Below are 14,942 nucleotides of genomic sequence, written 5' to 3'. Positions count from 1 at the left end.
TATGTAATGCTCAAAGAACTAAAGACTGGGACATATTTTTTAGATTAGTCTTTTTTCTTTCTAAAGCTGAAGACTAATCCTTCCCTGTTATTTTAAGCTCTTCATATAAACTAGTTTGGCTTCTACTAGCAGTTTACTTTCGTTTACAGTATGAATGCTGATGTTTCTGAGATTATATGCTACTCCTACTTCTGTGACTAAAATAGTTTTTATTAGTACCCGTTTGCAGTATGTAATGTTTGTGTTCCTTGTGTAGAGTTGGTGCGTGTATATAACACATCTTAATTTACTTTTTCACCCCCTTCCCTTCCCTTTCTCCTTTCCCTCCATCTCTTGATGCTCTTCCCATTTGAGAAAGATCTATTTCCCTACTTTCTATCATCTTCGTCTTGGTTTTACATTTATAATATAGGTTTCTCATATAAAAGAAACCATGCAATATTTAAGCTTATGTGTGTGTCTGATTTAGTTTCCCTTAACATTATTGACTTAAGTTGCATCCATTTTCCTATCAATGACTCAAGTTTATCTTTCTTTATGGCAGAGTAGTACTCCATTGTATGTAAATTTTCAGCTGTTGATGAATATATAGGCTGCTTCCAAGATTTACCTCCTATGAATTGTGGTGCTATAAACATGGGTATGCATGTGTCACTGTAATACTGTCTTTTGAAACAAAAATTCTCTCACCTCCCCCAAAGCTTGCCCCCACCTCATGCTCAAGCACACATATAAGCAAACACCAAAAAGCCTGTCTTTCTCTGTCTTTTTTTGTATTAGAATTTTTGTCTTTCTCTGTTTCATTTTTTCACATATACACACACACAAAACCAAACTTAATAGAAAATTCTCGTGTGGAGATATTTTACAATGTTTCCTAAATTATACTTGGAAAAAATATCACTAATGTTACATCTACATAATAACTAACCTAACAGTTAATACTTACTAAGCATCACTAAGTCCTGGACACATAATGATAATTTATCTGTATACCTGACCAATGTTGGGAGAAAAAGGTGTTAAAAAAAAACTTAAAGATGAGAATACCACATCTCTAATAATTTTCTCTCTCCTAAGGTCACAAGCCATTAAGAAAATTTAACCTAGAGGAGCCTTGCTCCAGAGAATTTGTTCTTTCCACTTCACCATGCTTGGCTATCACATTAGAATATCAGTACGTTTCTTGGAAAACAACTGATTTACCTGGTTACCATCTGTGAAGTTATGAGCCAAACTTACTGTAGTTTTAAATTATTTAACAGCCCTTGTTGCTTTGGTATCTTCAGTCGACCATGAGCTGTTGCACATCTTCTATGTGCCACCCTGCCTTGCAGCCAGGTGATTGTGGACTGAAGCCTCTAGAAACTAAAAGGAGACTGGAAATGGCATGTGTTCCTGAGTGGGCATCTGAGAGCTCTAGCCTCCAGGCACAACCCTGTATATCAAACACACCCTGAAGAAACAGGACAGCTGGCGCATCTCTGTTCAAGGTCTTTTTCAAACAGTAATTGTCTTGGAGCCTTCCAGCCTGCCATATCACCACCCTCAGCAAAGAAGAGCAGAGCCACCCCCAGCATTGAGGAGGAGTCTTCCAGGCCTCTGAACCACTGCCCCCAGTGCCAAGGAGCAGAGCAGCCCCCAGTGCTGAAGAGGTGAGCACACACTCCTCCCCCTTGAAATCAGAAGACATGCAAACAAGTCTCAAATCCAGACTTCCAGATCACCTAAAGCAACCTCAAAGGGAAACAAGATGGAACAATCTGATACTCAACCACCCGGACTCCCTGAACTCACAAGAAATGAGGATCTGGAAAAAATGAAATGAGAAATAATTTCTCACATAACAGCAGAGATTGTGCCCATAGTACAAGACATGATTAATAAATCTCGAGCAAACACAGATAAAAAACATAGAGGAGCTGAGGAACATGATGGAATCCCAACATAGGAAACAAATGGAATCCATAAAACAGATGCAAACAGATTTCCAAGAGATTAAAAACTCCATTGAAAGTTTACGCAGCAGAATGAGCCAATGTGAGGACAGAATCTCAGATATAGAAGATAAGATGGCAATTAGTGACCAGGAAAAGAAAAATTTCTTTAAAATAGTAAGGGACCATGAGAAATCAATCCAGCAGCTGCTAGACGACACAAAGAAGAATAACATAAGACTGATTGGAGTCAATGAACAAACAGGAGAGAGTGCAGATGACATAAAAAAACTTCACAGAAGTGATGGCAAAAAACTTCCCAAGCAGGGGAAAAGAATTTGACATACAGATAAGTGAGGCATATAGGACTCCAACTAGCTGTGATTAAAAAAAAAACTACACATAGGCATATAATAGTTAAGATTCCAGAAACCCAACAGAAGAACAAAATTCTATAAGCAGTTAGAAAAAAGAAACAAATCACATACAAAGGAAAGCCCATCAGAATCACAGCAGACTTCTCAACGCAAACCCTCAAGGTAAGAAGATTCGGAGTGACGTATTTCAAGCCCTAAAGGAAATAGCCTCCAATCCAGATAGATATACCCTGCAAAACTATCTTTCAAAATTGATGGAGAAGGGCTGGGGATTTAGCTCAGTGGTTTCACTGCCTGCTGCGCAAGCTCAAGGACCCAAGTTCAATCCCTGGTACCAAAAAAAAAAATTGATAGAGAAATAAGATACTTTAATGACAAAGAGCACCTTCATGAATAACAAACCAGCACTCCAAAACATTTTAGACAGTATCCTAGGAAAAGACAACAAGGATCACAACCCCAGGAAGCCCAGTAGAATGAATCCATTGGGCACAACAAGAAATTAAATGCAAAGGGGGAGAATCCAACAAAAAGGAAAAGTCATGACAATGATAGGTCAATATGTATCAGTTATAAGCATCAATGTTAATGGTTTCAATTCACCAATCAAAAGAAATAGACTGGCAGTATGGGTCAAGAAGCAAGATCCAACAATATGCTGCATACAAGAAACAGATTTAATTCACAAAGAAACTCACAGACTGAAAGTTAAATGGTGAAAAATAATACTCCATGCGACTGGAATCCCCCGAAAAGGAGGAGTACCTATCCTCTTTGTAGATAAAGTGGATTTCAAACCAACACTGATTAGGAGAGACAAAGAAGGACATTACATCCTTGCAAAGGGAATAATCCAAGAGGAAGAGATGACAATCATAAATATCTATGCACCAAACACTAGTGCACCCAAGTATATAAAACAAATACTAAGAAGACATGAAAAATAAAATAAGCACTAATACAACAGTAGTGGGGGACCTCAATACCCCATTGTCAAAAATAGATAGATCAACTAGACAAAAAATAAGCAACAAAATACTAGAACTCAAACTCTTGAACAAATGAAGTTAACAGATATTTACAGAGTGTTCCACCCCATAAAATCAGAATACACATTCTTTTCAGCTGTACATGGGTCATTCGCCAAAATAGAACACACACTCACTGATAGAACATTTTTAAGAAAGTGCAAAGGAATTGAAGTTATCCCCTGTATATTTTCAGACACAGTGTGATGAAACTGGAGATCAATAGCAAAAGAAACCACAAGAATTTCATAAACACATGGAAATTGAACAACACACTTCTGAATAACCAACAGGTCACAGAGGAAATTAAAGAAGAAATCAGACAGTTCCTACAATTAAATGACAATGACAATACAACATATTGGAATCTATGGAACACAATGAAAGTAGTCTTTCAAGGGCAATTCACAGCAATGAATACTCATATCAGGAAAACAGAACGAGCCCAATTAAACAACCTGATGCTGAACCTCAAGCTTCTAGAAAAAGAAGACCAGGACAACCCCAAAGCTCATACAAGGGAGGAAATTATAAAGATTAGAGGAGAAATCAATGCAATGGAGACTAAGAGAATGATACAAAAAAATCAATGAACCCAAGAGTTGGTTCTTTGAAAGAATCAACAAAATTGACAAACCCTTAGCCAACCTTATCAGAAAAAGGAAAGAAAAGGCCCAAATCCATGCAATTAGGAATAAAAAGGGTGAAATTACAACAGACCTAGCAGAAATACAGAGGATCATCAATACCTACTTCCAGAACCTATACGCCAATAAGATGGACAACACAGAAGAAATGGACAGATTCCTAGATACATATGAATTACCAAAGTTGAAAGAAGAAGACCTAAAAATTCTAAACAACCCAATATCAACCAATGAAATTGAAAATGTAATTAAAAACTTATCAACTAAGAAAAGCCTGGGCCCTGATGGCTTCACTGCTGAATTCTACAAGACATTTAGAGAGTAACTGCTGCCACTACTGTTTAAACTCTTCAATGAAATTGAAAGGGAAGCAATACTCCCAAATTCATTCCTGGATGCAAGCATCACCTTGATCCCCAAAGCAGAGAAAGACTCAACTTAAAAAGAGAATTATAGGGCAATCTCATTAATGAACATAGATGCAAAAATCGTTAATAAGATACCAGCAAAAAGAATGCAGAAGATTGTCAAGAAGATCATACACCCTGATCAAGTGGGATTCATTCCAGAGATGCAGGGATGGTTCAATATACAAAAATCAATCAATGTAATACACTATATCAATAGAGCCAAGGACAAAAACCATATGATTATCTCCATAGACGCAGAAAAAGCATTTGACAAAATCCAACATGCATTTATGATAAAAATCCTACAAAAAATTGGAATAGATGGTCTCTACCTCAAACTGATAGAAGCCATCCATGAAAACCAACAGCCAATATCATACTAAATGGTCAAAAACTGAAATCCTTCACACTAAAATCAGGAACAAGACAAGGATGTCCACTATCACCACTCTTGTTCAATATAGTTCTGGAAACATTAGCCATGGCAATTAAACAAGAGAAAGAAATAAAAGGAATAAAGATAGGAAATGAAGAATTCAAATTGTCATTATTTGCAGATGACATGATACTCTATATAGAAGACCCCAAGAACTCCACACCAAAAGTCTTCTAGACTTAATAACCAAATTCAGTAAAGTAGCTGGATACAAGGTCAGCACAAAAAAATCAATAGCTTTCCTCTACACGAACAACAGATTCACTGAGACAGAAATAAGGCAAACAATTCCTTTCACAATAGCATGCAAAAAACTGAAATACCTAGGAATCAACCTAACAAAAGAAATCAAAGACCTCTTCTCTGAAAACTATAGCACTCTGACAAGACAGATTGAAGAGGATGTCAGAAAATGGAAAGACATCTCTTGCTCCTGGGTAGGAAGAATCAACACAGTGAAAATGGCCATGTTTCCAAAACTGCTGTATAGATTCAATCGAATCCCAATTGAAATCCCAGTAGCATACTTCATGAACCTTGAGAAAACAATCCAAAAATTCATTTGGAACAAGAAGAGACCTAGAATAGCAAAAGCAATTCTAGGCAACAGAGACATGGCAGGGGGTATCAAAAACCCCAACTTGAAACTATATTACAAAGCTACTGTGATAAAAACAGCATGGTACTGGCAAAGAAACAGACCTGAGGACCAGTGGAACAGATTAGAAGATGCAGAAAGAACTCCAGACACACTCAGCCACCTCATTCATTTTCAACAAAGGAGCCAAACATCTTCACTTGAGGAAGGATAGCCTCTTCAATAAATGGTGCTGGAAAAATTGGGTTTCAATTTGCCAAAGATTAAAACTAGACCTATATCTCTCAACGTGCATGAAACTAAAATCAAAATCAAGATTGAAATATTAAAACACAAATGCTGAACCGGCTGGAACAGAGGTTAGGTAGAACTCTTGAAGACATTGGTATAGAAAAAGATTTTATGAACAAAACCTCAGTTGGCCATGAACTAGCACAAACAATCAACAAGTGGGATCTTTTCTTATTAAAAAGCTTCTGCACAGCAAGAGAAAACACCAGCAGTGTGAAGAGACAGCCTACAATGTGGGAATTTTCACCTGCTGTTCCTGACAAAGGTCTACTATCTCGAATCTATAAAGAACTTAAAAAGATCAGATCTCCCAAATTTAAAGACCCAATCCAAAAATGGGCATCTGAAATGAACAGACAGTTCTCAGACAAAGAAGTAGAAATAGCAAATAAACATACGAAAAAATGTTTAACATCACTGGTCATTCGAGAGATGCAAATGAAAACAACACTGAGATTCCACCTCACCCCAGAAGAAATGGCTGCTATCATGAAATCAACCAATAACAAGTGCTGGTGGGGCTGTGGGGAAAGAGGAACCCTGTTCCACTGCTGGCGGCAGTATAGACTGGTGCAACCACTGTGGAAATCAGTATGGAGCTACCTCAGAGAACTCGGCTTGGAGGTCCCATTTTCCTAGCTATTGCCCTGCTGGGTATCTTCCCCAAAGAATTAAAAGAATCATACCATAGTGATATATGTGCACCCATGTTCAGAACAGCACAATTTGTAATGGCTAAAACTTGGAAGCAGCCCAATTGACCATCAACTGGAGACTGGATAAAGAAAATGTGTTTAAAAAAAAATAAAATGGAGTACTACTCAGCCATAAAAAATGAGAAATTAGAGACATTTATAACTAAATGGATGCACATTGAGGTGACACTCTCAAGTGAAATAAATAAGACACATATGTGTAAATACCGAATAGTTTCTCTAGTGTGAGAAACTGAGAGTGTAAATAAGGACTAAAAGGTATGGGAAGAAAAGGGGCAAAGGGGAAGGGGAAGGAAAGAAGGGAATGGAATTAATATAAGAAAATGAATAAATGGAAACAAGGTCTTTGTAAATAGCGAGGGATGGAGAAGGTTGAAGGGAGGGAAGGGGAATGGGGAAAAAATAAGAACCACGAGAGATTATGTAAAAGTGCAAATTTCCAATGATGAATGTCATTTATGTTGTATATCTAAAATGTACCAATAAAATTCATTAAAAAATTATTTAACAAATTTTAAAAGCCCCAAAACCTTTAGATATGGTTAACATTTTTAGACATTTTTCTATGATTGTGTATTCCTTTCCCCAAATTGAAATTAACATATATTGCTTGGGTATCTATTTTTTGAATCAATTATGTATATTTTGAACATCTTTATTAACAAATCCACTTTTACATCATTTTAATCAGTGAATAGATCTCTCTCATATATATTCTATAATTTATTCAACATAATCTTTAGTATTCAACATTTAGGTTGGGTTTTTTTTTTGGTGTTATTATAAAAAATGCTACAATAAGCAGTCATACTCTTTAGTGAAACAGGTACAATTTTAAGTATAAATATAGATGGTTTTATTTCCAATCTTTTTTAGTTTTTCCAGTAAAAACGTAAGAAAATCTACTGTTCTAACCTTACTTTTTTTTTTTTGAGACAGGGTCTAGCTTTGTGGTTCAGGCTGGCCTTGAACTTTTGGTGATCCTCCAACTTCAGCCTTCCAAGTGCTGGGATAAAGGTGTGCATCATCACATCTGGCTTGACTATTTTTTTCTTAAAATTTTTTCTTTCATGGTGCTAGGAATGAAACCCAGGGCCCTGTGTGTACCAGGCAAGGGCTCTGCCACTGAGCTATCAGCCAGCACCTTGGCCATTTTTAGATGTGCAGTCAATAGTGCTAAGTATACACACACAGTGTTGTGAAACAGATCTCCAAAACTTTTTCATCTGGCAAATACGAAACTCTATGCCCACTAAACAAACTTTTTTTTTTGACAATTTTTAAAATGAAACAGTTTTATTCCCCAAAACTTAGGTCTTTTCAATACTGTACACCTTTTTATGCCTACAATAAAAATCTTTGCTTTAATTTAAAAAAATTATAGAAATAGAGTATGTAAGAATTCATTGGAAATAAGATGCGCTTGGCATATTATGATTGAGAAAATATGTAATGGGATCCTATGTTATATTCTATGCAGTGAGGCTTAGTGCCCAATGAATTTTCAGTACATAAATGTTCATGCTAGATTCAGGATTGGTTCCTTAAGATATGCTATACTTAATGTGGTTTTGAAAATTTTCTACTTCTCTTTCAGTGTGTAAATCTAGCTTTTAACCTTCATTTTACTAGATCTAATAGTAACAGTTGTAATAAAAAAAAGTTTTTTGAGACAGGATCTCACTGTGTACTTCAGGCTGGCCACAACCTTCCTATGTAGCCCAGGCTGGCCCTGAACTTGGGGCGATCCTCCCACCTCAGCCTCCCAAGTGCTGGGATTTATAGGTGTACACTACCTCAGCTGGCCAGCTGTAATAAAAATTCTTGCTCTGGTGCTCATGGGAGTTTTAGCTAGCAAGATGGGATTATGAAGCCTTGCAAATATGAAGTAAAAATTTTACCACGAGACACAATATTTAAATGAATCACAATTTTATTCTTTTCTATAATTCCCCCAAACTGTGAACTTGTCCCAGAGTATGAATTAGACATGCTTCACAATTTGCTGTCAATTATAAGAATATGATCTTGAAAAAGCCATGTAACTTTGATTTCCAAATACATGGAAGTAACTTTACAGTACTAATATCATACCAAAAATACTTAATGTCCACACCTCCCATAACAGAATTTTAGAAAACTGACCTGCTGGAAAATAAACCAAGTTTCAAAATTTCGTTTGTTACATCTTGAATGAAGCTCAAATACAATAGTTCTTCTTCACTGAAAAGGCAAAGTGACACAGAGCGTAAAAATGATGGCTTACTTTTTCTGAAAACTATAGGAAACACAAGTCAGAAATGTCTATTTCTAGTATTATAAACATGCTTCTGTTAATTCTTATTATGAAGGGGAACACTGTAAAACAAACATGTCTGCCTTCCAAACTAGGCAAGGATAAACATTAAAAAGGAGAAAATATTTCACAGCTGTCTGGAGTATCTATAGCAGTAAAACGTAAATATAATTAAAACACAAAGGTGAGCAACCAAGGGCAAGAGATCAACCAGCAAGAGTCCCTGGAGCTGGTGTCCCTAACGAGAATTTCGCATCTCCTCTGACTTCTGACCACGCTCAGCAGCAGAGGCCGAGAGCACCCTGCTCAGCCTGCTCCCCACCCTCGTAAGCTTTCAGGAGGCAAAAGGGAAGCCATCCAGGGAGGCAGGAGCATTAGCTGTGTGCTTCTGCTGGGCACAGTGGTGCATGCCAGCACTCTGCAGGCTGGGGCAGGAGGATCGCAAGACCAGCCTGGGCTACATACGGAGTACAAGGCCAGCCTGAACTACGAAGTGAGATGCTGTCTCAGAACAATAACAAAACAAAACAAAACAGAACAATTGCGCAGTCCTCTTCTGCCCTGAGGACAGCATCTTGCATTAAGGTTGGAATATTTACTGAGCAGGATGATTTCTTTTTTTTCCCCAAAAATGTTTGAAGAGAAAAAAACCCTTCTAATACGATAATTTGTGAACAAAAATATAGTGGCCATTTTTAATTACTTGGATACATTTCTTTATTATATTATCCTATGAGATAACTATTTTAGTAGCCATTTTAAGAAAAGTAGGACACTATTGTAAATTTGAGTTTTAGTTGAAATTAGTGAATTAATAGAAAATGTAAATAGCAAGTACACAATTATTGAATAAGCAAATGGAAGATAAAGGGCAAAAATGTAAATTAGATAATTCATTAAAATGTTACATAAAAAGTCATTTTTAAATGATTCACGGGCTTGTTTAAAAACAGTCAAGTTTAGGAGTAAATAAAACTCTTGAAAAAATAATGAAAACAACATTGAAACTTAGAATTGTAATACTTTCAACTTTTTTTTTTCCAGTACTGGAAATTGAACTCAGGACCTTGTGCTTGCCAGGGAGGTGTGGCAACACTGAGCTAAATCCCCAGCCCTGTAATGTCTCCAAAGAAGTGAGGAGGTTAAAAATCTCTAGGAAGAGTATCCTGAGCTCTTAAGCTACTAAAAATTTGCATCTCTCTAAAATTCTTATTTTAATTTATAAAATGAATGAGAATTATAGGTACTAATTATTAAAAATAGTAGATACTAACTTAGGGACAGATTTCTACTGAAGATAAACAAGATTGATAATCATTCCAGAAAATTCTGGTCATTTTCGGCAATGCAGCTTGTATTATACCATTAACACTCCAAAGCTGGTTGTCAGAGAGAACAGTGTTCAATCTTGACTTACTTTATAATGGTTTCTGTGATTCTTAACTCTTGATTCCCACTAAACCAAAATGAAGAGGCCAAAAAGATCTTACTTGGAGTAGATTTTATTCTCTGAAGGAAGCTTCACAGAATACTGGCATACTGTTCTATGAGAAGAAAATTAAAATATTTTAGCAAAACAATAATAAGCAATAATATTTTATAGGAGTAATAATATACTTTGGAATTTTTAAAGCATTTTCAGATCATAATCTAATTTAATCTTCTAAACAATCCAGTTTGGCATGTTGGTTAGGTATTATTTTTCTCATTTGTTAAGGAGTTCTCCAAAAATCAGAGAGGCCAAGAAACTTACCAAGGTTAATGTTAGTGGGCAGCCATGACAGATTTTAAAACTATTTCACTAGGTATAAATTCACAGTCCTTTAGAAAACAATACTATAGCACTTGCCTAGTATAAACAATGACAATTTGACTAAGGTTAACATATAAATAACACTAAATACACATTTTCCTATGGAAATTTGTTAAACTGGTCATTATTATAAATTTTGTTCTTCAGTTATGTTACCATTAGTTATTCCAAGTTTTTTATTCAGGTATACTCAATTTTAATAGTTTATTTCTTATAAGTAGAAACTATTAGAAAAGATAAATACTCTTTTCTTTGGGCCATTCTTTAATACAGACTGGCTCAAGAGCAGCATAGAAATACAAAGCTCTGTGTGCCGAAGCACCATGAATTAAAACAACTAATTCCTCTGTGCCTTAGCAGGTGACATCTCCCCAGCAGAGGCCGAGGAAGAGGTCGGCTCCTGAGGGAACTGTGTATACATTGCTTCCAGTCTGCTATGCACACTTCCTTTGTGCCTTTTTGAATGTCTGCTCCTTTTCTTCTGCCTCCATCTCATATCCAATTTTGAACATGGGAAATTTGATAGCTGAAACTGTCAATGACATCTTTTAGCTTCTCTACCACCTGATAACCAATCATTTTTGTTTAGGTGAAGTATGTCATAACTGCCAAATGTGATGAATAGTTTTTGTTATTGTTGTTGTTGTTGTGTGGGCTGAGCCAGGGCCCCTCACATGCTAGGCAAGTGCTCTTGTGCTGAGCTATACTCCAGCCCTTTGTCTTTTTCTTTTTTTCTTTTGAGGCAGGGTCTTGGTAAGTTGCTCAGGCTGCTTTCCAATTTGCAATCCTTCTGCCTTAGTCTCTAAGTAGTTGGGATGACAGGTGTGTGACACCACAGCTGGTGAGATTTTGAAGAGTCCTCCACATAGCAGGGACAGATCAAGCATGAGCACATGGGAAATACTCAAATCACAAATAATGGCTCCTCAAATATAAGATTCGTCAGTCCAATTGGCATCATGTAAACGGGTTGGCATTACTGCCAGAGACTTGTCATGGGGAAAATCCTTTTTCATATGAGTAGTGATGACAAACAGCAAGCCAGTGTCCCTTTTCCCTTTATTAATGAATTAGCAAGTAATTCATTGAAACCTTTATTGAGCACTTAACTTTGTAAAATTTTCTTAATAAAACTAACTCTACCACTGAAGAACTGTATAAGAGTAAAATAGATTAAAGCATATAATTAAAATAGTACTTATATTGTAAATACTATATATCTGTTTATGCAGGAAAGCAGTGAGATAAAATGATTTCTCCTGTGAATAGTTTACCTTTGTGAGGGATGCTGCAGAGTGCCATCTTTAATTGCATCCCATGTCAAGCCATCTCCTTGTAAAGGCAAAGGGGTTATTTTTTCTTTGGTCCCATATGTCATATAATTAGACACCTGGGAATGTAAGAAAAATATTTATTGCTTTAAAAATACATTATACAGAAATCAGAGACATTTATAGCTAAATGGATGCACATTGAGGCGATACTCTTAAGTGAAATAAATAGGACACACGTGTAAATACCGAATAGTTTCTCTAGTGTGAGAAACTGAGAGTGTAAATAAGGACTAAAAGGTATAATAGATAATGTGAAATAGGAAGAAAAGGGGCAAAGGGGAAGGGGAAGTGGGAGGGGTAGGGGAAAGGAATGAAGGGAATGGAATTAATATGAGACAATGAAAAAAAGGAAACAAAGTCTTTGTAGATAGGGAGGGGTGGAGGGGTTGAAGGGAGGACAGGGGAATGGGGATAAAATAAGAACCAAGAGAGATTATGTAAAGGTGCAAATTTCCAATGATGAATGTCATTATATTGTATACCTAAAATCTACCTATAAAATTAATTAAAAAATACATTATAGAAAGCAAATAAAACAATGCATAGCAAGTTTCAAAGAAAATGAATAAAGAAATCTAGTATGTAAAAGTGATTGATACATTATTATAAAAATGTCGTGGAATAATTTTTCTCTCTGATTTTTCTTAAACATATTTAAAATAAAATAAAATAACTTCTTGTATTTTAGTGAGCAACATTTTAAGACATCAGGAAGTCATCATAAATAAACATATAAAGAAAAAAATGAAGAAAATTTACGACTTTAAAGTAAATTTGAGAAAAAAATCCATCATTCAATATCCCACCTGTTTCAGCTGTCAATATGTCAAATATATGGAAGCAGTGGTAGCACTGGCAGTGTGAACAGTAATATTAACAAACAAAATATGGCAGCTTACTCATAGGCTCCTTCCTACCGGGACAGGCACTTACCTTCATTATTAGATTTAACCTTACAAGTCTGATTTGTGTAAGCACCTTTCAGTTTTAGAAGTGAGGTTAAAATGTGGACCTAGTGTGGTCAGTACTGTACTGGTGCCTTCAGGTCCACTGCCAATATCATTGATTTTGGGGCACAAGGCCCCAGCACTGTAGGTTGTGGGTGAACTTCTGGAGCACCATGTTGTAAAGATGGACTTTCTAGCTTTGGTTTATTTAGTTACCTGCAGAGCTAACTCTTCATCAAACTCAAGTTAGTAATAGCTACCATTTATTAAGCCCTAACCAGGCTAGGAACTTTACTTGCATTTTTTGCTCCTCCCAATGAGCCTGCAGGTTAATCACAGTTTGGCTAGGCCACTTAGCTCTTGGGGTTTTGTCCTTGAGCTCAAGTGGCAGGGCCCTAGGTCAAACAGCTGTTAATGGCTGAGATGGAAACCTATCACTTTCTGCCCATTTCAGAAAAAAGGAGGGAACAGAGTGTGATTATATTTTATTCACGTATCTCTGAATCTGTTTTTTTTTTTTTCTTTTGAGGCAAAATCTCACTATGTAGTTCAGACCCGGCTTGAACTCACTATGTAGCCCAGGCTAGCCTTGAACTCATGGCGATCCTCCCGCCTCAACCTCCCAAGTCCTGGGATTACAAGTGTGTACCACCACTCCGGGCTGTACCTCTGAATCTGTACTTGACATTCTGACAAATCGTTTTTTTTTTTGTGGTACCGGGGATCGAACCCAGGTCCTTGTGCTTTCGAGGCACGTGGTGTAACCACTGAGCTAAATCCCTGGCAACAAACCATTTTTATAAACAATAAATTTAAGTTAGGACAGAGTGCAAGATTGATACCCTCAAAATAAAAAAACCAGTTTATATCAATATCAGACTCAAAGATATAATATTTTAAAGAAATGATTGCCAAGCATTCAAAATATATATTATGTAACAATTAGCTTTATGGTCTTTAGTAAAGGCAAATGTGAGAGAATGGTATCCATCAATTCTTATAAGCTACAATAATTTCTAATAATCTAATCAGTGATAATTCATTTAAAAATATGGACATAAAAAAAAATCAAATAACTAGCCAGGCATAGTGGTGCACACTTGTAATTCCAACACTCTGGGAGGCTGAAGTATGAGAATTGTGAGTTTGAGGCCAGCTTGGGCAAGTTAGTAGACCCTGTCTCAAAATAAAAATATAAAATAAGGGGCCGGGGCTGAAGCTTAGTGTGAAGGCCCTAATTCTGATGCTCGCAATTCCTAGTACTGGGAAAAGAAATCAAATGACTTCTATATAACTTTTACATAATAATGCTTTTAGTAATCCAAGTGCATTTTTTGGTATAGTATATGCGTAGAAACTACGCACATCTTACCATATACTCTTTTTTTATTGTATTAAATTCTTTTATTGGTACATTGTAGGTAAATATACTCTTATTTATTTACTCATATGGTATTTTGGGATGAAGTCTCACTGTACTGCCCAGGCTGGCCTCTAACTTGTGGTCTCAAGCAGTCCTCCTGCCTCAGTTTACAGAATAGCTGGCACTAAAAGGCACACACCACGGTGTCTAGCTCGTCTGACTTTTGAAAACAATATTTTATGTATTTTATTCACTCATTTATCTGTCCAGCCAGCCAACCATCTAGATGCTAATAACAAATGATTTTCCAGATTTGGCTGGATCCCTTTAGCCATTCCAAGAGAGCTATAACCATTTGTAAGCAGGAAAACCTTTTGCATACTGGCTATACTGTATACAACAAGTGCCACTATGAGATTATTCTTCATGGTTCAAACAGCTATACATATTCCATGCACGTTAAAGCATCTGTAACTCAAATGAGCAACACAAAAAGATCTCATATTTATTACCTGCTTCGTGTTCATTTCTGAATCTGTCAATTTCTTAATCTCAGATGTTCCCAAATCAGAATTAAAACTGTAATATTTAAAGAAATGATTTGTCACTCCTTCAAAATATAAAGTCTTTCTTTCTAAAAACAACCCTCTTGTCTAAAAACAAACCTCAAACATAAAATGAGATTCATTTATTTATTTTTATAAAGTGTGTAGTTTCTAATTATGTAATCAGGAAATATGGGTTTGGAT

General features: G+C 36.2%; 1 protein-coding gene across 2 annotated transcripts in view; it reads right to left on the bottom strand.

The window, feature by feature from the left end:
• The window catches only part of Spata7 (spermatogenesis associated 7), a 53,372-nt gene that overhangs the window by 2,912 nt on the left and 35,518 nt on the right, over positions 1-14,942 (bottom strand). For both annotated transcript variants that reach the window (XM_004837093.3, XM_004837094.3), the window contains 4 exons: positions 14,706-14,772; positions 11,824-11,939; positions 10,227-10,280; positions 8,586-8,663 (listed from right to left, as the gene is read on the bottom strand). In XM_004837093.3, coding sequence (XP_004837150.2) covers positions 8,586-8,663; positions 10,227-10,280; positions 11,824-11,939; positions 14,706-14,772 — 315 coding nt within the window. The remainder of the gene's footprint in view (positions 1-8,585; positions 8,664-10,226; positions 10,281-11,823; positions 11,940-14,705; positions 14,773-14,942) is intronic.

Source organism: Heterocephalus glaber, unplaced genomic scaffold (assembly GCF_053883595.1).
Source record: "Heterocephalus glaber isolate CG9 unplaced genomic scaffold, H.glaber_assembly_v1.0 deba00001608, whole genome shotgun sequence".
Taxonomy (NCBI): domain Eukaryota; kingdom Metazoa; phylum Chordata; class Mammalia; order Rodentia; family Bathyergidae; genus Heterocephalus; species Heterocephalus glaber.
This window is presented reverse-complemented; position numbering and strand designations above follow the sequence as displayed.